Source organism: Cibotium barometz, chromosome 33, assembly GCF_041138505.1.
Source record: "Cibotium barometz isolate CiBa-2024 chromosome 33, ASM4113850v1, whole genome shotgun sequence".
Classification (NCBI taxonomy): Eukaryota; Viridiplantae; Streptophyta; class Polypodiopsida; order Cyatheales; family Cibotiaceae; genus Cibotium; species Cibotium barometz.
In genome coordinates, this window is record NC_141078.1 from 42,555,551 (window position 1) to 42,580,283 (window position 24,733).

Genomic DNA, 24,733 nt, shown 5'->3' on the forward strand with positions numbered 1-24,733 from the left:
ATGATGGTAGAGGCCATATTCTAGACTATATACCTGCTAGACAGATTCAGAGAGATGCCACAGGACAGATTGTCATACAGAGCTTTTGAGGCATCTAGACAGCTGGCTGAGGCAGGCGACAGAGGATCATGGTATGCACAGGTCACACATTGGTTCTCACAGCATGGCCTAGACATGGATCATCTACCACCATTCCAGTATGACAGGGATGCACCACATATCCGTCTCTCTCATAGTGAGAGGAACAAAGTATTGAGACCACCCCCTCATTGATGTATACCATTCTATACCCCCAGTATGGTAGAGGATGGAGCTAGCTAGGGTGCATATCATGAGTGTATACTCCATGCATATAGCTTTGCATTCTCCTAGTAGTAGAGCTCCATCACCTCCCCCACTCATTGTACTTATTGCACACCCAGATTCAGCTTTTTTAGTTCAGTACTTTTTCATTTTGTTGGGATGACAGAGGATACCCCACACAGGGAGACTGATTTGTCTCATAGGCGGAGTTCGGTCTTTTGGAAGACGTTAATAAAATCTTTCTTTCTTTCTTTCTTTCTGTCTCTCTCTCTCTCTCCACACACCCCCCCCCCTCCTAGTATTTTTTGGCACATCTTTCATGCTCGCCTTCCAGATGCCTTCCCTTACTCATACTCGCCTTCCCCTGCTCCCTCTTCCTACTCACCGCCCCTGCTTCCTCTCGTAATTGCCTCCCTCTTCACCCTTCCCCCTCTCATCACCTACTCGCCTTCCCTTGCTTCCTCTCTTTATGGCCTCCCTCTTCATACTCGCTCCACCTTCCATCGTCCATCACTTACTCACCTCCCCCTGCTTCTTCTCCTACTCGCCTCCCTCTCCTACTTGCCTCCCCCTACTTCCTCTCACGTCTCTGTACTGCCTCGCAACACACACCAAAAAATTTAAAAAAAAACAAAAAAACTGTTCTTGTCCGCCGTATTCATACTCGTCTCTTTCTCCTTAAGGCACCTTTCTTTTTTCGTTTGCCTTGCCACCGCCTCACACTCTGCTGTTCCTTGGCCGTCCACCCAGGTGCTCCCTTCTGCAGCCATGACTCCCATGACCACACCTCTGTCAGCAGTGGCTTGCACCACGAAGGTGGAGGAAAGGTCCTGGCTGCCTGCCAGCATTGGTGAGTTGTGCATCATGCGAGAAGGTGTCGGAGGTTGCAATGTGTGAAGGGCCGACGATGATGGCCGAGGAAAGGGTAGGCCCGCCCTGTGGAGCGATGAAGACGAGAAGAAGTGGACTGCCCATGTGTGAAGGGGGCGAGGGGAATGGCGGCGATTGGACAGCCCACCAGAATGGAGTTATGTACCACTGTCTTTTTTTTTAAAAGCCTTGCGAAGGTCTAGTCGAGTAGGGATGACAAGAGACCAGGTGCTTTTTTTTGGGGGGGGTTGAAGAGAGAGTTAAGGAGAGGCTCCAGGGCTGTACACTGTAACCCCGGAGCCATTCATCAAGGGAAGTAGATGGTCGTCCAATGTGCGGAGTTGCATAGTACCTTGAGGAAGAATTTAGAAATGGCCCTTTCCAAGCTGGAACCATCTTCTTTGCCCGTTTCAGATAACGAGCTTGGTACACCAGGACCAATCGACCTTCTTGGAATTGGGGCTTCCGGAGATGGCGATCATGCCACGTCTTCCGTTTGTTTTGTCCGACGTCCACTGCTTGGGCGGCCAATGCCCGGGTTTCATCTAGAATAATCATCCGGAGCATAGTGGCATGGTGTGAAACATCATCGTGGCGGTTGGACCCTACCCTGTGTGACCCATTGTTAAATTCAAAGGGCAAGATTGCTTCCAGGCCGTGAACCAATTGAAATGGGCTGTGTGGCTTTGAATGCATTGGATAAGCCCACAATGTGCCTAGAAGTGCCTCGGACCAGTGACGGGTGTTGATGGGACATCTTTCGGAGTAAGTAGCAAAGCTTTTTGTTGGTGCTTTCAGCCTGTCCATTTGCCCGAGGGTAATAGGCACAGGATTTCTGACGTTCACGAAGTGGGAGCCCCTATCATTGGTGATTTCCAAGGGGCAGCCAAAGCGGATGAAGATGTGCTCATATAAGAACCGGGCCACAGTGTTAGCCGTGCAATCCTTGGTGGCTTGGGCTTCAGCCCACTTGGCAGCATAGTCAATGGGCAACGAGCATGTACCTGCACCAAATAAGGTGGGCCACGGGATCTATGGGGCCCACGAAATCAATCCCCCACTGCTCAAAGGGCGACCATGCTAAGGAGATTCGAAGAGGCTGGTCGGACTGATAGGTGGGTTTGACACCACACTGTTGGCATGTGTCACAAGACTTGGCGAACTAGATGGAATCTTTGAACTCAATTGTGGCCACCACAAGCTGTGTTGGAACAAGAGGGCGCCCAAAATGTGTCCGGGATAGTGACCACCACTTGGTCGTGAGTGAGCATCTTCGATGAGATGTGGCACCTCGTGAGGGTTGACACCGCTGTAGGACACCATTGTGACCAGCCTTGTAGAGCTGACCGGCTATGAGTTGGAAGGGCCAGCTTTTCACCAAAAGCTAGTGTTTGTCTTTGGGGCTTGTGCCGATTGGGAACTGTCCTGTAGGAGCAAAGCAAGATCATCCCCATACCAATCTTGGGCAGCATCCACTTTAAAAAGAATACTATTAGGGAGGTCATCATCAATACTTGCTGTAGGTTCGCCAGTGTGCGGATGCAAGAGAGATGGTCTGCCATAACATGATGTTTGCCAGGCCGTAGTAGAATTTCAATGTCAAATTCTTGAAATAGAACCATTTGTCTATAGAGCCTTCTAGAGTGGACGGAAAAAGTACAAGAAGGCATCCTCCTTCTCAAGACCTCGTCTCTTGCACATAGAAAGGAACTGCTAGATGTGGTCATCTACATCTTCAATGATGGATCCTTTGAAAGTGGGAAGCTTGACATCTACTTGGCCCAACACTATGGAAAGGGGTTCCGGGCCAGGAGGGTAGGCCGGGCCTCCAACATTGTTACCAAAGGTGGGTTTACCAAGGTTGTCCGCCATAGAGAAGGGTCGAAGGGGGTCCTTGGGAGGTATATAATTGAACCTCTTCCGGCTATAGCAGCGCATTGAGAGGGGACTCTTGGCTGGGCTGGCCAGTCTAGCCACAAGAGCATGTATTGGGCATACAGAGGATAGAAACAAGAGGTGAGCGAATAGGACACCAAGTTTTGAGGGTCCCGCCCGGTGTGCCAAATTTTTAGTGTACTTGTAGCAAGGTTGGTTGCTCGGCACACTAAGTGGTGGTTCTCCTCTGGATAGTATGTGTCTGGAGTCCTCAATGCTCATGACACAACGTATAGATAAACAGACTAAGATAGATAGGGAATGGATCCCAAGAGACTCAAAGAATCGATAACTGTGATGCCACACCATGACAACCTCGATGAGCAATACCTTTTGATGTATTGCATAGGGACTTTGAGGAACATTAGATTGTGTGGGATAAACCTAAACCCACTTTGAAATACAAAATTTTATGCAGACTATACTGCCAAAAGTTAAGAAATTCTCGGAATATGCGGTCATTTTGTTTTTTCCTAAAAAAATACCTAGTGCAAATAATGTTGCTCATCGGGTTAAGAACTTGCTTGGTGGATGCTATGTCAATGGGGTTTATTATGCTGCTGCACGTGGCTTTTCTGAAGTGGTGCTCTCAGAACCAAGCAGCAATTGTTAGAAAAATCGCTACTGTTCTATGGCTGTCGGATGGTGCATGTGCTTCCATGGACACCCACGAAAGACTATCAGGCACTCTTAAAGTATTATTTCCTCGTAGTTTTCACTGATGCATTGCCAAGATTGGCTTGGATGTTGGGCACTATCATTTGTCCCCTAGGGTAACATAAATAGATTTTGTATTTTATGGGATACAGATAAACCCACCCCATCGTGCAATTTTGCAGTGGAGGTTGATGATGTCAATATGGGAGAAAAATAATATGAACTGAAATGGGGAGTATTTGCAAGAGCATGCTACACCTATCCATAAGTTTGGACATTTGGCCTTAGATTGTCCCACTCTTACATTGTGGCCTCCCACTGATTCTATTCGTCTGGCTCAGATTGTGGAAACATCAATAGGGTAGGCAAAGCCTACTCCAGCTAAAACAGTGAATACAGGGCTTGTTGCAAATAAGAGCAAGAGTAGGGCAGCTAGCTTATATGCCTGCTAGAATTGAACAGATTGTGAAAATGGTTGTAAATAAGTATAAGAATGTGATAGATGCAGAGGGTTGGCAGACCCCAACCCCGATAGGATTCTTGGATGGATACTGAATATATTATGTTGGTTGTGTTGGAATGGGCAGCGGAAATGAGAAACTCCTGTGAGAAAAGAAACGCAAAACTGTAGACAGTAGGAGAGAGAAGCTGTATAAACTCTACTAGATACGCGTAATCCGGTACAAAATGGTGTGGGGGGCAAGGGTGGTATATATACAACTCTGGGTTGCGGGTCTCAGCCAGAGCAAAACAGGCCAACAGCAGCACACGACTGGAAAATACCAGTCGACCATCAATAAGTGAGTCGGCCAGCACCTTGATCAAGTCGGCCAGTGAATAGATCAAGTCTGCTAGCACAAAACAGTCCCCCATGACCAGAAAAAATAGAAAAAAACACTCCTAACCGGGCGGGCACACCCACAACCAAGGCCCTCACTCCCTACTGAGTAATATGGTACAGACAGGAGATGACTACTAACACCCCCTCTCAGCTCCTGGATGTGGAACCAACCCTAGTGAGCTGGAGTGCTGACGGAGCATCTGCTAAGGTAGAGGCTTCGTGAAGAGGTCCGCCACATTGTCCTCCATCGAACAAAGATAAGCAAGATGTTACCAGCCAAAATCTTCTCACAAACAAAGTGATATTGGTCCAAGCATGGAAGACTGGGTTCCGATCAATAGCTATACAGCTCTGGTTGTCGCACTGGATGACCGTGGGTTCCTTCCATGGAAACCCAATCTCGCCAAGTAACCTTTGCAGCCACACCACCTCGCAAGCAGCCCGGTACTCTGCCTGAGTAGAAGACAAGGCAATAGTTGGCTGCCTCTTGCTGCTCCAAGAAATAGCTCTTGAGCCAAGGGTAAAGCCGTAGCCTGAAGTAGATCTCCTCGTGTCTGGATCTCCTCCCCAATCAAAGTCACTCCAACCTTGGTGACTGACTCGGTCCTTTGTTCCCCCTCCAGTGTTATAAAAGAGGCCAAGATCCTTCGTACCCTGCAAATACCACAAAATCCGCAATCTTGCGTCCCAATGAGTCTTCAAAGGTGTCTGCATAAATGAGCTCAACAGCCCCACTGGAAAACTCAAGTCCAATCTGGTGTTCAGCAACCAAATCAATGAGCCAACAAGCTTCCGATACAAGGAGGCATTAACCTGCTCACAAGGATCATGTATTGTAAGTTTGGTATTCGGGTCCATCGGAGATGAAATAGGCTTGGAGTGGCCCTTTTCTAACAGATAGAGGGAGTGACCCCATTTGGCATTACAGCCCACGTGTATGGTTATTCCCCCCCCCTCCCCTTGTGTGAGATAGCCTTCTCCTCTCACAGAGCGGCCAGTCGGAGGAGAAGCATCTCTTACCCCTTTGATCATTTGTTTCCCGCTCTTATATGAGGCAAGTTTGTATCTAGCCCGTCGTGGTTGTACTTAGCCCTTTGCAGCTGTTTTTTCTTTAACTAATTTCCCGGAAAAAAAAAAGCAAATAGACTTGGAGTTCTCCATCCCAAAGGCCTCCAGCAACTCATGAACATACCGTTGTTGAGAAACAAAGAACACCCTCTGGGTCTGCCAAATCTCCAATTCCAAAAAGAAATGGAGTAAGCCTAAATCTGTCACGTCAAACTCCTTTGACAAGGCAGCCTTTGTCACAGCTATGTGCTCCAGATGACTGCCAGTGAGAATAAGATCATCCACATAGAGGATAATCAAAGTGACTATACCACGTTCTCGAAAGAGATACAAGTTTGCTCTGCAACTGATCTTTGGAAACCCTTTCCAAGAAAGAAAGAATCAATCTTGTGGTTCGAAGCCTTGGGAGCCTATTTAAGACCATACAAGGCCTTCCGTAACTTGTAAACCATACCTTTTGATCCTGGAACCTCAAAGCCTGGAGGTTGCTCAACATACACCTCCTCCTGCATGTCACCATTCAGGAACGCAGATTTTACATCCACCTGATACACTGGCCACTGTTGAGAAGAGGCAAGGCAAGAACTGTCTGAATCGTGGTTATTCTAGCTATCGGTGCAAAAGTGTCCTCATAGTCGATGCCAGGCCGCTGAGCATAGCCTTTAGCCACAAGTCTGGCCTTGTGCTTGTCCACTGACCCATCAAACATATACTTGGTCTTGTAGACCCACTCGACACCAATGACTAACCGTTTTGACGGCCTTAGAACCAACTCCCAAGTGTTATTCTTCTCTATGGCTTCAAGTTCCACTTGCATGGCTTTCCTCCAAGTCTCTTGGGAAAGAGATTTCTTAACGGAAGTGGGTTCTTTGTCCCGAATGATACGAGACATCAATGCATAGTTCACCTGTAAAAGCTCCTCTGATTGACTTTTATCATGAACTCTGTGCGATCTTCGAGGTCCATCCTCCGTGGTCCACTTGAAGGGATACTCTGTAACACCTGACTCCCGAATGGTGTCCAACAACTGCTTTGGTACTTGAACAGAAGGCGGAGCCTCCTGCCCCTACTGTGGCTCATCTCCAATCTCGGGCTCAACCTTTACACCTGATTGAGGCTGGCTAGTAGGAACAAGATCTTGGGAATCATCCTCATACTCATCTGGTTCTCCAAGAAGTGGTGGCTCCTGTCAAATCCCCGCGGATCCCCTCGTGATCGATCTTGGTTCGAAACTCGAATCCTGCAAACAAACGAACAAACAAACAAGCAAGGGGGTGCAGGCCTGACTCACCTCTCAACCATGACAGCCGTGGGCGAGCCCACAGTCTTGGCTGTCCCCACCGAGCCACGAGCTGAGCTAACTAGGATGACGTACCGACCAATCTCATCCTCGCGACGTCCCATACCGCCACAAAGCTGCCCTCGCGGGCCTCGAGATTGTTGCCGGCCTCGGCTGCACAAAGCAGGTGCACATCTGCACTAGATCAAGGCTCCAAGACCATAGAGCTCTCACAAACTCGCGAGACTCTCTATAATATAATAACTAACCTTGGCCACCCTTTTATAGGCTCTTGGCCGGTCATCGAGCGTCCACACTTGGCCGCCCGCTCGTCCATACTTTGGTGCCCGCCCGTTAGTATATCCCTAACTCAGCTCGTCAATCAGCTTGCCTAGTTCCAAGCTTCCCCAAGCCTCGAAACTAGTCTTGCATGCGTATAACACACGGTAGATACACACTGTGCACATGACATACTCGCCTTCCTCCAAGAGCTCACTCCTGAGCTCACTAAAAAGCCAGGGTAATCTCTCTGAAGAGTAGTCAATGTCTCCCATGTAGTGTCCTCCTCAACACGATCCTTCCACTTGATCTTGTATTCCGTGATAAGCGTATTACGCAATCTTCGTTCACGAAATCCAAGAATCTTTTCAGGTTCGTGCGGAACAAATGTCATGTCCTGGACATCTATAATTTCTTGAGGAGTAACTAACTGATCTGCTCCACCCAGTACTTCCTTAAGTCTACTGACATGAAATACAGGATGAACTTTCACATGAGAAGGCAAATCCAATTCATATGCAACTGAACCAATCTGTCGTGTAACACGAAATGGTCCACAGTATCTAGGGGATAATTTCGGAGATCTATCTGTCCGTAAAGTCTCGGAATCTTTCGGAACTCGTAAATACACCATCGTTCCTTTAGAGAACTCTCTAGGTGAACGATGTCTATTAGAATAAAACCTGTCTCGGTCTTGAGCACTTCTAATAGATTCCTTTGCAACTTGTAACATTTCCTGCATATCTTGCAAAAAAATTACGTGCTACATCATGCTGAAGTCCTGAGAATCCTACTGTAACAGGTGATCTTGGTTGAAAACCATACATAAGCATGAAAGGACTAAATCCTGTACTCGTATGCTTAGTACTGTTATATGCAAGTTCTAACATAGGAAGATAATCCTCCCATGAACTCTGTCTTTTGGATACATATGCTCGAAGCATATCCTCCAAAATCTGATTCACTCTTTCAGTCTGGCCATCAGATTGAGGATGATCAGAGAAACTCAAATTCAAAGTTGTTTCCAACTTCTCAAAAACAAGTTTCCAAAAATCACTTGTAAACTTAGAGTCCCTATCACTGACTATGTCCTGCGGTAACCCGTACAGTCTAAACAATTGCTCGATAAACTGCCGAGCTAATTGCGTAGCCGTAATAGTCTTCCGGATCGGTAAAAATCTAGCCATTTTTGTCAAGCGATCTACCACAACCCAAATAGAATCGTGGCCTTGATGTGTTCTTGGCAATCCGGTAATAAAATCCATAGAAATACTTTCCCATTTATTACCTGGGATTTGCAAAGGATGCAACAACCCAGTCTGTCTAAAGCGTTCAGCTTTATTTGCCTGACAAATCTGACACTTGAGAACATAATCTTCTACATACCCTTTCATCTTCGGCCAATAAAAAGTGTGTTTCACTAATGATAGTGTCCTGTGTACCCCAGGGTGTCCAACAGAAGGGGCGTCATGACACTCTGTCAAAATCTTGGACCTAATGTCCGGGATTTGTGGTACACAAATTTTGTCATTACGGAACAGTAAACCATTCCGAATCATCCACTGGCCTGCAGCCTGAATGGTAGACTGCTCAGTCATCGAGTCTTGGTCAATCAATGAGCTTCCGTCCTGGATCTTCTGCCAAAATGGACCAAAATAACTATCAGTCCTGCAAATCCCTCTCAATGACTGAAATAAGTTAGTAGAAATCTCGGTGAACGACAAAGTATTCACCTCTCTAATCTGACTAAGCGCATCTGCAATACTATTCATGGATCCTTTCCGATAACGGATCTCAAAATCAAAATCTTGCATTAACTCTGCCCAACGAGCTTTCCTGCTACTCCCGTACAGATTTCCGAAAAAAAACAACAAAACCGAGAAAAGAACGAAGTTGTTTCACTGTTCGTGGTATAGGCCAGTCCAAAACCTTCTGAACTCGGTCATAGTCAATGCTCAATCCATCTCTAGTGATCTTGTGTCCTAAGTAAATGATGTCGGTCATAAAGAACTCACATTTACTCAATTTAGCATATAGTCGATTCTGTCTTAAAATAGATAAGACAATCGTGAGGTGTCTGACATGATCCTCAAGAGTACGACTATAAATCAAAATATCGTCCAGGAACACCACCACAAATTTCCCCAAATGTTCACGAAAAAGATCGTTCATCATTTGCTGGAATCATTTGCTGGAAAGTGGCTGGAGCATTGGTTAACCCAAAAGGTAATACGAGAAACTCGTAATGGCCATACCTAGTCCGAAAGGCGGTTCTTTCGACATGCCTTTCATGAATACGTATCTGGTGATAGCCAGTACGTAAATCTATCTTCGTGAAATATTTCGCTCCTGCTAACCGGTCAATCAGGTCATCTGATCTAGGGAGAGGATAACAGTTCTTAATCGTCAGCTTGTTCAATCTCTTGTAATCTATACACATTCTCCAGGTATTGTCCTTCTTTCTCCTAAGCAACACAGGTGCACCCCAAGGTGATTTACTTGGACGGATCTGGCCCATCCTCAAATAATCTTCGAGTTGTTTAGCCAACTCATCTTCCTCGGCTTGGCTCATCCTATAAGGTGGAATACTGACAGGATGAGCACCAGGGATCAAGTCAATACGATGATCTACTGCCCGTTCAGGTGGTAAACCCGATGGCAGTTCCTTAGGAAATACGTCTCGAAACGAATCAAGTATCTTCTGTAATTCTTTGCTTTCACACACACTTAATTCATTCACATCCATGGAAGGGATGAGAAAAGAAGAAAGTGGAATCAATACACAATGGAAAGCGGTATACAAAGAAGAATCCATGATATTTCCAAAATCAATTGTATTTACAAGAGGTCCCTGAGAGGGATGGATACAATCACCTAAAATACTATACTTGGTGTTCCTATGCTGAAAAGAAAAAATATGACTAGACCAATCTATTTGGACGTCAAGAGTCTTAAACCACTCAATCCCTAATAACAAGTCTACATTTTCCAGATGCATAACATAGCATTCCAGAGTATCTTTGTAGTCCTGAATCTGGATTGGAAGCATCTCCACCTTGTGATCCCAAACTTGTCTTCCCGCAGGTAGACGTACCTCATAGGTATGGTCGCTGAGTGTCGTATCAAGACTCAATTTCTGCACAAGTTTGTAGTTAACAAAATTATGCGAACTGCCAGGGTCTAACAGAATGTGAATCTTATGGCCATTCACTTCTCCATAAACTCGGAGAAGATCATGCAAGCCAAATACCTTAGAATTGAACAGACAATCAGAACAAGTACTAGGGCGAGAAAGTACAGTAATTGACTTACCTGTCAAAGACAACTGGTTAGCTGCCTTTGGCTTGGGTCCGGCGTTTGACTTGGTACCCTTTTGCTTTGGGCACTCGTTACGCATGTGTCCTTTTTCTTCACAGATAAAACAACGTCCTTCCTTCTTGAGCTTCAAAGCCCTAAGGAGTCGTTTCTTCTTCGCTGGTGTCGAACTTGAATTCTTCGAAGGTTGGTCCGAAGACTTGCCTTCAGTCGTGTTAGCCATAGGTGCGGAGAACTTTCTTTTATGCTTGTTCCCCTGCTCGGTAACGGGTTTCGACTTGGAAGAGACCATCGTATCATCATAGATACGAGCCGAATGAATGGCCTCGTCCAAAGTTTTACATTTGTTATTTTTAACCTGTAATCGGTACGAGTCTGGTAAACCAGCTACGAAAAACCCCAAAAGAGTAGTGGGATCCATCTTTGTAGCTTTCATCTGCAAGTCACGAAACTTCTGGAGGTAGACCTCATAAGTGAGGTGCTGCGAGGTCATGGTCAAAGCTGAAAACCGGGCAACAATATCGTAATCATCCTCTTTCTTGAGGAATTCTTTCTTGAAAATGTCTTCAAATTGTGCCCAAGTCCTTGGCTTAGGGTTGAGTTCCTTCCACCAAAGCAAAGCTTTGCCGGACAGGAAACCTGCTGCTAACTGGATCTTCTTTCCATCATCATATGGATGAAACTGAAAGTGAACTTGCCACTTATGTAGCCAAGTGTCCACGATCTCCTTGGTTCGCTGCTTTTGCTCGCTCCCGAACGGTTCCGGAGTAATATTGGGGCCTAAAGCTGAAGCCAAGGTATCCATACCCGAGAAAGTAGAGAGGGTAGTGGTCAATAGAGCGATGGAGTTCTGCAAAGCCTGCATCTGAGCTGCGATTTGTGCCTGATGTTCCGTCGAAGAAGCTTCGAGAGCTACTTTGAACTCTTGGAAATCAGATTTTGACACAAAATCGTCAAAAAGATCGGCATCGGTACCTTCCGTAGCCGGCAAGTCTTCGCGTTCCACGAAGGGCTCCAACTCTGATTCTTGGGTCGACATCGTGAAGAGGGTACGTGGAGAGAAAATTCGATCTTTGCACAATGAAAGTGCGAGCGAACTCGAGAGCTTGGGAGCTTGAAAACTTGAGAGACTCTCTATAATACAATAACTAACCTTGGCCACCCTTTTATAGGCTCTTGGCCGGTCATCGGGCGTCCACACTTGGCCGCCCGCCCGTCCATACTTGGGTGCCCGCCCGTTAGTATATCCCTAACTCAGCTCGTCAATCAGCCTGCCTAGTTCCAAGCTTCCCCAAGCCTCGAAACTAGTCTTGCATGCGTATAGCACACGGTAGATACACACTGTGCACATGACAGCTCCTCAATCAATAGTGGAAGCTAGACTTGTTAGAGTGCGTGCAGAAGCGGTACGGAGACGAGAATGAGAATGAGAGAAACACAAAAATCTGAATATATGAAGCAAGTACAACAGCCTTGCGTGGAGCAGTGTGTGGCTCTGTGGGTAGGGCTTGTGGATGGAGAAGAAAAGGAAATGAATGGATGAATGAGTGAGAGCATGGGGGCATATATATACCCCCTCTAGGAAGCTGGCCGACTGGTCCTAAAAAGGACAAAGGAGGGCAAAAATAAATAATGCCAAAAGGCCCATAAAAGGTGCCCAAAAAATAATAGAAAAATAGCCAATGCTACCTAAAAATAATCAGAGCTCTTATGTCCCCCACTGACTCAGTGATGGGGCTCACAACGAGGAGATGATTCATGCTAACACCCCCTCTCAGATCCTGGGTGTGGCATAAAGCCTAAGGAGCTGAAGTGAGTAACCATGGAGGGTTGTGGAAGGGCCTTTGTAAACAAATCCGCTACATTTTCCTTGGAAGGACAATACTCAATGAGAATCTCCCGTGCCATAATCTGCTCTCGAACAAAATGATACTTATCTCAATATGCTTCGTTCGAGCATGGAATACTGGGTTCTTGGCAATTGCCAAGCAACTCTGGTTGTCACAACGAATCAAGGTAGGCGCCGTCTGTGGGAACCCAATCTCTGGAAGCAGTCGTCTAAGCCAAACCACCTCTTGAGCAGTTGCAGACGCTGCTCGGTACTCAGCCTCTGTAGAAGACAATGCCACTGTAGGTTGCTTCTTAGAACTCCATGAAATAGCTCCGGATCCAAGAGTGAAGCAAAATCCAGATGTCAATCTCCGTGTGTCGACGTCTCCAGCCCAATCAGAATCTTACCATCCTTTAAGGGTAATCCCCTGGGTATACATGATGCCATAGGACCGAGTACCCTGCAAATATCGCAATACCTACTGTGCTGCCTGCCAATGCACCAATAAAGGGGAGACCATGAAGGAGCTGAGAATGCCCAGTGTAAAAGAAATGTCAGGTCTTGAATGAACGAGCCAAATGAGAGACCCAACCAAGGTTCTGTATCTAGAACCATCTGTAAAGTCACTAGCTGCCTCTGAGGACAACTTCTGCTTTGGGTCCATGGGGAAGAAATGGGGCGGCAATCTGCCATGCCAAATGTCTCTAAAAGCTCACAGACATATCTTTGCTGAGACACAAAAATACCGTCACGAGTCTAGAAGATCTCCAAGCCGAGGAAGAAATGAAGTCGTCCAAGATCTGTCATCTCAAACTCCTGGCCAAGCTATTCCTTAGTGCGAGCAATATGTGCACTGTAGTTTTCAGACAGTTCGGGATTCTGGAGTTACCGAGCTTCCAGAGACCAGCCAAGATGGCTTGAGGAGATCCCAGAGACTTCAGCAGCAAGGTCAGACACATGTGGGGAATTTGAGTGTGAACTATGCACTCATGTCGCGAGTTTTACAGGATAGTGAGCCGACTAGCATTGAGCGGGATGACCACCATCAGGATAGTGATTGCTCTCGCACCTCATCATCATTAGCCCATCTATCAGATGGACGTAAAGTCTGCCTTCCTCAACGGAACTCTACAGGAGGAGGTCTATGTTGAGCAACCCCCAGGATTCCTTATTCCAGGTGCAGAGGATATGGTCTACCGTTTACGGAAGGCCTTATATAGTCTCAAGCAAGCACCCAGAGCATGGTACCAGCGTATTGATATCTTTTTCATTCAGACTGGTTTTCAGAGATTGGATTCAGATCCCAATCTCTACATCTACAGAGAAGGAGGGCTGGTTACTCTTATTATTCTTTATGTGGATGGTTTGATTCTTTTCCTTGATCTGACCATGTGACTTACGGGTTCGGGCAGATCAGTTCGGTTGGTTAAGGCTCTTGACTACGTTAGAATAAAAAAATATCCTAGAGGAATCGCCCGTGCTTTCTAGGCGAGGGAAGTTTTTTTGGGTTCGATTTTGGAAGAATCGAGGGATTAGTAAATGAATGGATGAATGAGTGAGAGCATGGGGGCATATATATACCCCCCTCTAGGAAGCTGGCCGACTGGTCCTAAAAAGGACAAAGGAGGGCAAAAATAAATAATGCCAAAAGGTCCATAAAAGGTGCCCAAAAAATAATAGAAAAATAGCCAATGCTACCTAAAAATAAGCAGAGCTCCTATGTCCCCCACTGACTCAGTGATGGGGCTCACAACGAGGAGATGATTCATGCGAACAAGAACATGCTCATCAAAGACATCTCTATTGACAACAACCTCATTCCGCTCTGGGTCATATAACGTGTAGCCTTTGGAAAGAGAGTTATATCCCACAAAAACAAGCTTTTGGGACTTTGAGTCAAGCTTCCCCCTCTGCTTCTTTGGTGTGAACATAGGCATCACTCCCAAAAACACGAAAATGGGAGACATCTGGTTTCCTAACAAAATAAGCCTCAAATGGAGTTATCTTTGGTACTGAAGTCGTCGGAAATTGGTTGAGGGTAAGTGGACGAGGAAGATCACGATGCTCCAACATCGTCCTCGCCATCTCTACCACCATCCTGTTCTTACGCTCAACCACTCCATTCTCTGAAGGCGATCTTGTATTGGCCAGCTTCCACTTGATGCCATGCTCTGCACAAAACCACACAAAAGCATTAGAAGAAAACTCCCCTCCTTTGTCAGCCCGAACAGTCTTCACCTGCAATCCAGACTCCTTTTCCACCATAACATGCCAATCCTTGAACCAAGAAAAGGCTTGGTCATTCTGGGAAAGAAAATACACCCATGTGAACCTGCTACAATCATCCACAAGCAGCACGAAATACAAGGAACCTCCCAAAGATGGGGTCTGCATAGGTCCACATTGTTAGACATCAGCTCCTTGTTGCTAGCTTCCTGTGGTGTCCTATTTTAGCCTCTAGGGCTGACCATGTTAGCTAGAGGGGTTGGTCACCCCTCACATATTTTTCCCATATTTTATCCCCACTTTATGGAGCCTTGGGCACTTTTTCCCTAGTCGTGAGGTGGTCAGCTGCCTACATCTGGGCATATATATAGCTAGTCCCTCCCTCACTCTTTTTCATTGCTTAGCATTGTTTGCTGTAGTCCCTTACATATGAGGTCTTCTCCCCTCTTGCTCCGGACTATACCTGTGTTTCCTCTCCATCTCTCTCTCACTCTCTCTCCTGTGTTTCCACTTTCCCTTCTTCCGCTGTGCATTCTATCATTACCAGAGCGCCGGTGAAGATCAATGTTGGATGATCCCTCCTCTCCCTCCTGCGTTTTTTGCGTTTTCAGCAAGGTGGACAGATCTGCGTTTTTTTTTCTCAAGTTGTTGCTGATCGCCTGCCTCTTTCAGGCGCTTCTCCATGGCAGCCCGTGGTCATCCATAGCCGGTTTGACCTCCTGAGACTTCCCCCTCACCTGTGTCAGAATATGCAGCAGAGATGAAGACAAAATCTGAGAACACGAGAGCAAGTAGAGTGCAGAAAATAGACAGCACAAGAGAAGGAAAGCGAGAGGCGTGTAACTATGCTCTATATACACAAGATCCCGAAAAATGAAGATACAAAAGGCATGGGGCAATGGGGCCATTTTATATGGCCCCAAGAAGGCAGTCGGCCTGCATCAGGGACAGCCGACAGGAGACCAAAAGAGCCCACGACTACACACAGCAGTCGGCATGCATAAAAAAGGTCCACGACCTGTCCAAAACAGTCGGCCACCTCCAGAATGTACATTGATGGAGTCGGCCAAAAATTAGGTCCTCCTGCCAACACCACAGGGCAGCCACCCAAGCCATAGAAAAATTAGGTCCTCCTGCCACCACAGGGCAGCCACCCAAGCCATAGAAAAATAGGGAAAAATGGGAAAAAAACATGGAGAGTGGGGAAAAATGAGAAAACACCTAATAAGGCGGGCACACCCACAATAGAGGCCCTGGTGTATATGTATAGATAGGAGATGACTTCTAACACCCTCTCTCAGCTCCTAACTGTGAAACCAACCCCAGGGAGCTGGAGTGCCGCCGGAGCATAGCTTGAGGTAGAGACTTCGTGAAGAGGTCCGCCGCATTGTCCTCCGTCGAACAATAAAGTAGCGAGATGTCACCAGCCAAGATCTTCTCACATACAAAGTGATATTGTATCTCTATGTGCTTGGTCTGGGCATGGAAGACCGGGTTCCGAGCAATAGCTATACAGCTCTAGTTATCACATTGGATGACTGTGGACTCCTTCTGTGGAAACCCAATCTCGTCAAGCAACCTCCGCAGCCACACAACCTCGCAAGCAGCACCACAAGCAGCCCGGTACTCTGCCTCTGTTGAAGATAAGGCAATAGTTGGCTGCCTCTTACTGATCCAAGAAACTGCTTTTGAGCCGAGGGTAAAACTGTAACCTAAAGTAGATCTCCTCGTGTCTGGATCTCCTCCCCAATCTAAGTCACTCCATCCTTGGAGTCGGACTCCATCCATCAATCCCCCTCCTGTGTAGAAGAGTCCAAGGTCCTTCGTACTCTGCAGATATCGCAAGATCCGCAATCCTGCGTCCCAATGAGACTTCAATGGCGTCTGCATAAATGAGCTCAAGAGCCCCACGGAAAAGCTCAAGTCCAATCTGGTGTTCAGCAACCGTATCGATGAACCAACCAGCTTCCGATACTGAGAGGCATCAACTAGCTCACAAGGATCATTAACAGGTAACTTTGTATTCGGGTCCATTGGCGAAGTAATAGGCTTGCAGATCTCCATCCCAAAGGCTTCAAGCAACTCATGAACATACCGCTGCTGAGAGACGAAAAAACCCCTCTGGGTCTGCCAGATCTCCAATCCCAAAAAGAAGTGGAGTAAGCCTAGGTCGTTCATCATCTCGAACTCCTTTGACAAGGCAGCCTTCATCACGCCAATGTGCTCCACATGACCGCCGGTGAGAATGAGATCATCCACATAAAGGATGATAATCGTAACCATGCCGCGTCCCCGAAAGAGATACAGGCTGGGATTTGCAACAACCAATCTTTGAAAACCAGTCCGAAGAAAGAAGAAATCAATCTTCTGATTCCAAGCCCTGGGAGCTTGTTTAAGACCATACAAGGCCTTCCGTAACCTGTAAACCATCCCTTATGATCCTGGAACAACAAAGCCTGGAGGCTACTCAACATACACCTCCTCCTGCAGGTCACCATTAAGGAACGCAGATTTTACATCCATTTGATACACAGGCCACCTCTGAGAAGAAGCAAGGGCAAGAACAGTCCGAATCGTGGTCATCCTCGCTGTCGGTGCAAAGGTATCCTCATAGTCGATGCCTGGCCGCTGAGCATAACCCTTAGCCACGAGCCTGGCTTTGTGTTTGTCCATCGACCCATCTGACACATATTTGGTCTTAAAGACCCATTTGACACCAATGATTGACCATTTCGACGGCCTCGGTACCAACTCCCATCATGTGTTGCTCTTCTCGATGGCATCAAGTTCCACTTGCATGGCTTTTCTCCAAGTATCCTGTGAAAGGGCTTTCTTGATGGAAGTGGGCTTCTTGTCCCGTATGATATGAGATATCAAAGCATAGTTTACCTGAAGAAGCTCCGCTGAATGACTTTTGTCTCGGACTCTGTGCGATCTTCGAGGTCCGTCCTCTGTGGTCCATTCGGAGGGAAGCTCCGTGACACCTGACTCCCGAAGCGTGTCGACTAACCACTTGAACAGAACGCGGAGCCCCCTGCTGTTGCGGGGGCTCAACTCCAGCTGCGGGCTCAACCTTCTGTACTGACTGTGGTTGTCTAGCTGGAACAATGGACTGGGAATCATCATCAGCATCCTCTGGGTCTCCAAGAAGTGGCGGCCATCAACAGTGGATACCGGAACATGCTTATCAAAGACCACATCCTTGTTGACAACAATCTCATTCCTCTTTGGATCAAACAATCTGTATCCCTTGGAAAGAGAGTTATATCCCACAAACATAAGCTTACAAGACTTGGAGTCAAGCTTCCCCCTCTGCTTCTTCGGAATATGTACATACGCATCGCTCCCAAAAACACGGAAGTGGGAGACGTCAAGTTTCCTGCCAAAGTATGCCTCAAAGGGAGTCATATTAGGTACTGAAGTCGTTGGAGAACGGTTGTACTTGTCTTTGTACCTGCTGTACCAGCCATTGCACTGGCTGTACCAGTCCTTGTACTTGTCGTACTTGCTGTACCACCCATTGTACTGGCTGTACCAGTTTTTGTACTTATTGTACCAACCACTGTACCTGCTATACTAGTCACTGTACATGTTGTACCAACATTTGTACTTGCTGTACCAGCCACTGTATCGACTATACCAGCCATTGTACCTGTTGTGCCAGCTGAATGGAGAGTTGTACTTGCTGTACCAACTCTATTGCGCGAAGACCCGTGGTTTTTGGCGAAGAATCAGTACCCACACGGAGGTATATGGATTATGTTGTTGGCTCGGCATTTCTACAGCCTATGGTCCGGCTTGGTTGCCTCGTGTTGGGCTGTGTTATGGCATTTGTATATGGATAATCTGGCATCTTCCGTGGGGAGAGTAAGGCCCTCAAAGCTTGTACATGATATTATTCTCCTTGGGTAATAAAATACTCCAAGGGGGGGGGTCGGCCCATTCCGGCCTCTATGTGGTGTCACACGTGCAAGCTCCATTTTCAGCATTTGTGGATGTAAGTGTTTTAATATGCATTGATGGTATCAACAAGTGTGTCAAAGGCCCTAGTCCCCCGAGCACCGCCGCGAGTTACAGGATTACTCTTTGTAGCTCTCTGATCATGCTCCTCTATGGCTAGGTTTATACTTTGACATGCTAGTAGATGATTTACAGCTATCAATTAAGAGATTACTGCTGATTAACAATAGTTTTTTGACCCATCAGTACTTCAGAGACATGGTTGCCGATGTAGTCCTTGCTTTCACAACTGAATTTATGAAGATATGGAGATTGGTTGGTACCATTTTGCATCTCGAATGGAAGGGGTGATTACAGATTATGGCAAATGGTATTGGGAGAGAAAATTCACCAGTTGAAAAATCAGCTGCAAACTCTTGAAGAAACTAGCCATGTTTGTCCCTTGTCTCCTCAAAAAGAGGACCAGATATGTTATGCCAAGCATCAGCTTGAATTGAATAGAAAGTTGCAAAAGTGGCAAGTCAGGTCTATACACAAGCCTATCCTGGACAAGGGCTGCTCATCTAAAGCCTTCTGTAAAAGCTTACATGTAACGAGACAAAAACTATGCATCTCATGAGTGCAACAGGGCAATGGAGAGTGGACGCAAAATGTACTGCAATTTGAGAAGGAATGTGTGACTCACTTTTAACAAGCTTTTGCTTTGCCTCCTGTTGAAACTCTTCTACGACATATGCTCGTATAGAATTGCTTTAGAATGTCTTAGAAATAATGGTGTGCAGGAAGCCATTGAACTAGACAGCCTATTTATGTCAAATACTCACAATAGGATGTACTATAGATGTTGCAAAGGCTTTTGATATAGTTCAATGGGATTTCATAGCTATAGTGATGACAAAACTTTTTTTGGGACCTAAAATGTAGCGAGTTATTTACTAGCTCTATCAAGACAGTCTAGTGCATTTTCTTTGAGTGCATGACTATATGCAATTGCCACTCACCCGTCACTTGTATATATGGACAAACTCACAGATCAAGGACTTTTGCATGGTTTGCAATTGCCAGATGGTCGTAACTTAGTGGTGTAGGCTAATGTTGATGGCTCCTTTTTCTTCCCCAAAAACACTTTGCAAGACTTGTAAGGGCTCTCCAATTGTTTGGGGAAGCTGCAAGATTGTTCATCGGTTTCTGCAAATCCAAACAGCTACCTCTAACATCATTGGATTGGCACAATATATTATGGCTTGGAAAGATTTTTCCACCAACAGATATTGTTAGACCTTTAGGTTACCCATTGGGTTGGAGTGTATCTATTAGTGATGCCACATATGTTGGAATGGATTCTTGCCCTCCGCTTCTTAGGCTGCCATGTGGCAGTCTATTATCCCACATAGTGGGTTGGGGTCAACTTAACCCCTCTATATAGGGCAAAATGCCCCTTGGTCTTCCCTCATCCCCCACCTTTATTGGTGGTCTCATGGGATGTTTGGGTGGGGGGCGGGGGACCCGGCCGGTTGATGGCCATCTTCCGAGTGCTGTGCCTCTATTTTGCTTGGTGCTATGTGCTCCACGTTCTTTCATGGTATCAAAGCCTCGTCCGCTCTTGCTGCTCGGCTTCGGGCTTTGCCCTCCGCTTCTCACGCTGCCATGTGGCAGTCTATTATCCCACATAGTGGGTTGGGGTCAACTTAACCCCTCTATATAGGGCAAAATGCCCCTTGGTCTCCCCTCATCCCCCACCTTTATTGATGGTCTCATACAATGTTTGGGTGGGTTGGGGGGGGGGGGGGGACCCAGCCGGTTGATGGCCGTCTTCCGCGTGCTGCACCTCTATTTCGCTTGGTGCTCCGCGCTCCGCGTTCTTTCAATGTGCAACTGAGGATAGTACAGTCCATCTTGATGGCTTATGTAAAATTTTTCTTGCCTCCATTGGTATGGACAAAGAAACATATCACTTCTTTTATGTCTTAGACCATCATGGAAGTCCTATGGAAAACCAGCCATCCAAAGAAAGCTCTTAGGCTCTTGAGAGGTGAATGGATATGTTCGCCGGAGGGCGGAATTTTCTCAATATTCATTATCATGTTTGGGCAAGAAAAGCAACTTTGATTCCATCCACTTGGGCTTCAATCTGAGCATTGATCTTTTGCAACTTTTTCAGATAGCCATTTGTACTTCTATTTATTGTATATTTAAGCTTGGTTTCTCAAGGTCAATACAAGTTAGAGTAGATTACTTGTGTATGATTGTGCTTCTGCAAGTCTTCCACTGTACTTCTTTCTGTGTTACCACTTTCATAGCACGAGTAGGTCTATGAACATGAACACAAACACAAATATAAAGATGTTGGTAAGTTAAAAAACAGTTGTTTTGGCAAAGGTTTTGACTTGTGCCTTTTCTTCCAGGAGAGAGACTGTAACTGCTCAAGAAAAGGTGAGAATAAGCTTGAGGTTGGCGCTTACAATTAAAAAAACTCAGAAAGCATCCAGATCATAGCTAGGAAAGAGAGAGATTAGTTCAAACTTCCAGTTATCACTCCCTAATCTTCTCTCTATGGAAGGTTGGATGTTATGTTAGAAGCTAGTTTCATCTTAAAGGTCCTTTGTCTGTCCGAAGCAACCTTTGGTCATGGTTTTGAATCATTTAGATTGTGTGATAAAAGTACTAAAAGCTTGAGAGAATACATTCACACAAGGCACTGGCACTCAAACGCAACACCAGCCAACATGTTTGGCGGGGTAATTTCTTTTAGAAATATACAAGGCAATATGCTCAAATATACTAGATCACTGTCCTCTCTCAGTGGTTCCCAAACTGGGAAGGGAGCAGTCCACTTGTATGCTACAATTTCTGAGTTTCTTCTGCTTCTGGATTTCGTCGTTGGGCTGAAGAATAAATCAAAGGCTAAGTGGGGAGGGAAACCCCCTACTTATTGTCAGCAATCCCCTATTTTATGCTGGTCAGTGGGCCTGCTGTCGGCTAGCCCATTAGCCCATGACCAGAAAAACGGGCTTTATGTCCTTTTTGGGCGCCCAAATTTGAATGGCTCTTGGCTGAGCTTTGGGCACCTGGATGGGGTTGTTTTGGCTGCCACAAACATATCCAAAACTCCTCCAAAGCGATTGTTCAACCTGCTCCTTCCCTTGGTGCACACATTTCCTGCTCTTGGTTCACATGGTCTCGAATCATGTGATCTTAAATCGGGTTATTCTTAGGGCAAATGTCGCTGGCTCTTGGATACCCCTTTACAGGTGTGCACCTAGTCTGAATTCCTCTGCAAATCTATCCTCACTACACTCGTGGCCTCTGTATCTTAATCAAGAGTGCCCACAAAGGTTTGAAATACTCTGTTAAACCCTACCTCTAGTGTCCTCTAGTAGACAGGTCACATGCGTCTGATGTCTGTGCTGGTTGGCCATTGGGATCCATTGCCTTTGTCTGGTGTGTGTGTGTGTAGCCCAAGGTTCAGTACTTCTATCATGCAGGCTAAATGATTGAGTACCATAATGTTCTGACTATGTGAATTGCACCCTCTAAAAGCTAGAATCTCTCTCTCTCTCTCTCTCTCTCTCTCTCTCTCTCTCTCTCTCTCTTACACACACACACACACACACACACACACACGCATGCACGCACGCATTCACTCAAATGTGCGCGTGTGCGCGCGCGCACACACTCACAGAGGAAAATTGTGTTCCCTTAGCTTTTAGGGGATGCAATTCCAGTGTGTCTGTGTGTGTGTGTGTGATTAGTTTTTAGGGGATGCTCTGGGCATTTCCTCTTATAGTTTGCATAGATTGTAATATTTTGTTCTCATAGGATAAGTTGGCCTTCCATAGACTCTCTCTCTCTCTCTCAACCCTCTGCCTTACTAATTTTTTGACATCAACTATCAGCTGTAAGGTGTGCCACAGTATTGAAGTTGCATGGTTTTTGTTTCCTAGTGTGAGCTGGTGGTTTTGACCAAGGAAGATTATGACAATGTTTTGAAAACTGAACTTTCACAAGAAGTGAAGGAAAAAGTGGAAACATTGAAGGTGAAATAGAATGCCAAAATGTTAAGTTTTCATATTTGAAAATGGGGTTTTTTCTTTCTTTTTCAAAACGATATAATGGGATTTTTATCTGTTTTAACAGTTTTTTCTTGGGTGGGGTCTAGCAGAGCATCAAAGTTTTGCGTGGCATTTCTGATCAAAGTATCCAACGATTTGCTAGACTACTTATTCCACGTACTTTTGCTAAAAATAGAGGTAATCAACAAATAAAGAGACCTTGCTGAACTTATGTGCTGTGTTGTTTGATGTGGTGGGTAAACAAGGCTGGTGTTGCTTGTTGTCACGAGTTTGTGTGTATGATGATGATGCACAAACAACTATAGCAAGAAATCTGTTACATTTAATGGGTTAGGGTTTCCCAATTCGGCACCAGATCAAGATTTGACCGAGTTTAAACCTCAAGGGACACTTATTATGGGGCCTGATCAAGATGTGCCAAGTTTTAACCTCACGGGATATATTGTGGGGCCTGATCAAGATTTGACCGAGTTTAAACCTCAAGTGACACTTATTATGGGGCCTGATCAAGATTAGACCGAGTTTAAAACTCAAGGGACACTTATTACGGGTTCGATCAAGATTTGACCGAGTTTAAACCTCAAGGGTCACTTATTATGTGTTCGATCAAGATTTGACTGAGGTTAAACCTCAAGGGACACTTATTATGTAGCTCTTTATGGTAGTTGGATTAATTTGGTACCCACAGGATTCATTCAGTATATATATGATGCCACCTAATGCACGACCCCTCGAGAAACATCACAACACCTCTTATATGTGGAAACTCTCAAATGGATACCCTTATTTACTACATACACAAGGCTTCTGTGAAACCCTATCACGCATCGTATATTCCCCTTTTGTTAAAACTAAAAAGGAACTGATACTGTGCACTCACGTGTTATGCGCGTCAATGAAGGAATTCCCCTTGATTTGGCATAAAAATTTATGCTGATTCTAAGGTATCACCTTTAGCTTCTCTTTTGGAAGGTATGTGTGTTCAATCCAGATACTTGAATATGTTCACAAAGAATAGAATAACCTGTCTAATTTTTGCAGTGATTGCCTTTCAAGGAGAGGAGGCAATGGAGATGTATTTCATGAAGTCTGGTGAATGTCGGGTATCAATTCTCTAAACTTGAAACTGCAACTGTGGCACTTCAAGCTTTCATTTGATTATAATGTTGTTGGTAAGCAAGCTCTTGTGCAAGTACCATTGTCCCTGTGTCTTATTTGAAGTTTTCAAAGTCACAGGAAACCTAGCTGCATGCAAACAATGCCAAACTAAGAATATTGTGTGACGGCACAAGGCACTTGGCGCTGACTGGATGCATTATTGTGGCCCGATGCTGCTTGGCAAACGGTACAATGCAAGGTGCTGCATGGAAGCGGGATGTGATGCAACCCCAAAGACGGGGGGAAATGGAAAAAGAAAGAAATAAAGTTCTAGTGACGTCTACTAGAGACCTAGTGGGTCTATGAGACCAAAGCATTACATATATTCCATGTGTAAGGTGAAGTCATAAACATAAACATGGAAACATAAAAATGCCAAACAAAATAGGCCTGTGTACTATGCAGTTCCCACATATAGTCAAAGAGTAGTAAGGCCAATGAATCAGTGGGGCTCATCATGGGTCATCCTTCTCTGTGACAGCATACAAGGAGGCAATGTCCACTGACTGGGGTGGTGCTTGAGTATCTTCCGGATCTGGAGCTGACGAGAGAATGGCCCGAATCTGGAGGGGCAGGGCTGTCTGGCTCTCCAAAGGGACACTGCATGATCCCTGATAACTCCACGTGTACAAGGAGCTAGCCATTACTTCTCGATCAGTCCCAACGCTGCTGGACAGCTGCCGTGTCGCCCCATCATCACCTTTCTGTGTGCTGCCACACTGCGCCTTCATTCATGCCAAAGAGAGGACCCCCCATGCCCATCTCAATCAGTCTCCACACCCCCAGGATCAGTCGGCTCATTGCCACGCCATGCCCACGTGGGCTCCTGCTCCATTATCCTCCTCTCTCTCCACGAGCTCTTGATGCCGCCATCACATGTACATTAACTAGCTGCCATGCTGCATACACGCCACTAATGCGTGGTCGTCGGCCACATG

At 45.9% G+C, this 24,733-nt stretch overlaps 1 protein-coding gene across 2 annotated transcripts in view; it reads left to right on the forward strand.

Moving 5' to 3' along the window:
- Positions 1 to 24,733, forward strand: part of LOC147619586 (uncharacterized) — an 81,257-nt gene that overhangs the window by 19,985 nt on the left and 36,539 nt on the right. Inside the window, exons 7-10 of one of the 2 annotated variants that reach the window (XM_086773254.1) lie at positions 20,970 to 20,997; positions 22,509 to 22,601; positions 22,727 to 22,814; positions 23,679 to 23,740. In XM_086773254.1, the coding sequence (XP_086629380.1) occupies positions 20,970 to 20,997; positions 22,509 to 22,601; positions 22,727 to 22,814; positions 23,679 to 23,740 (271 nt within the window). The remainder of the gene's footprint in view (positions 1 to 20,969; positions 20,998 to 22,508; positions 22,602 to 22,726; positions 22,815 to 23,678; positions 23,741 to 24,733) is intronic. The other variant, XM_086773255.1, reaches the window with a different exon arrangement.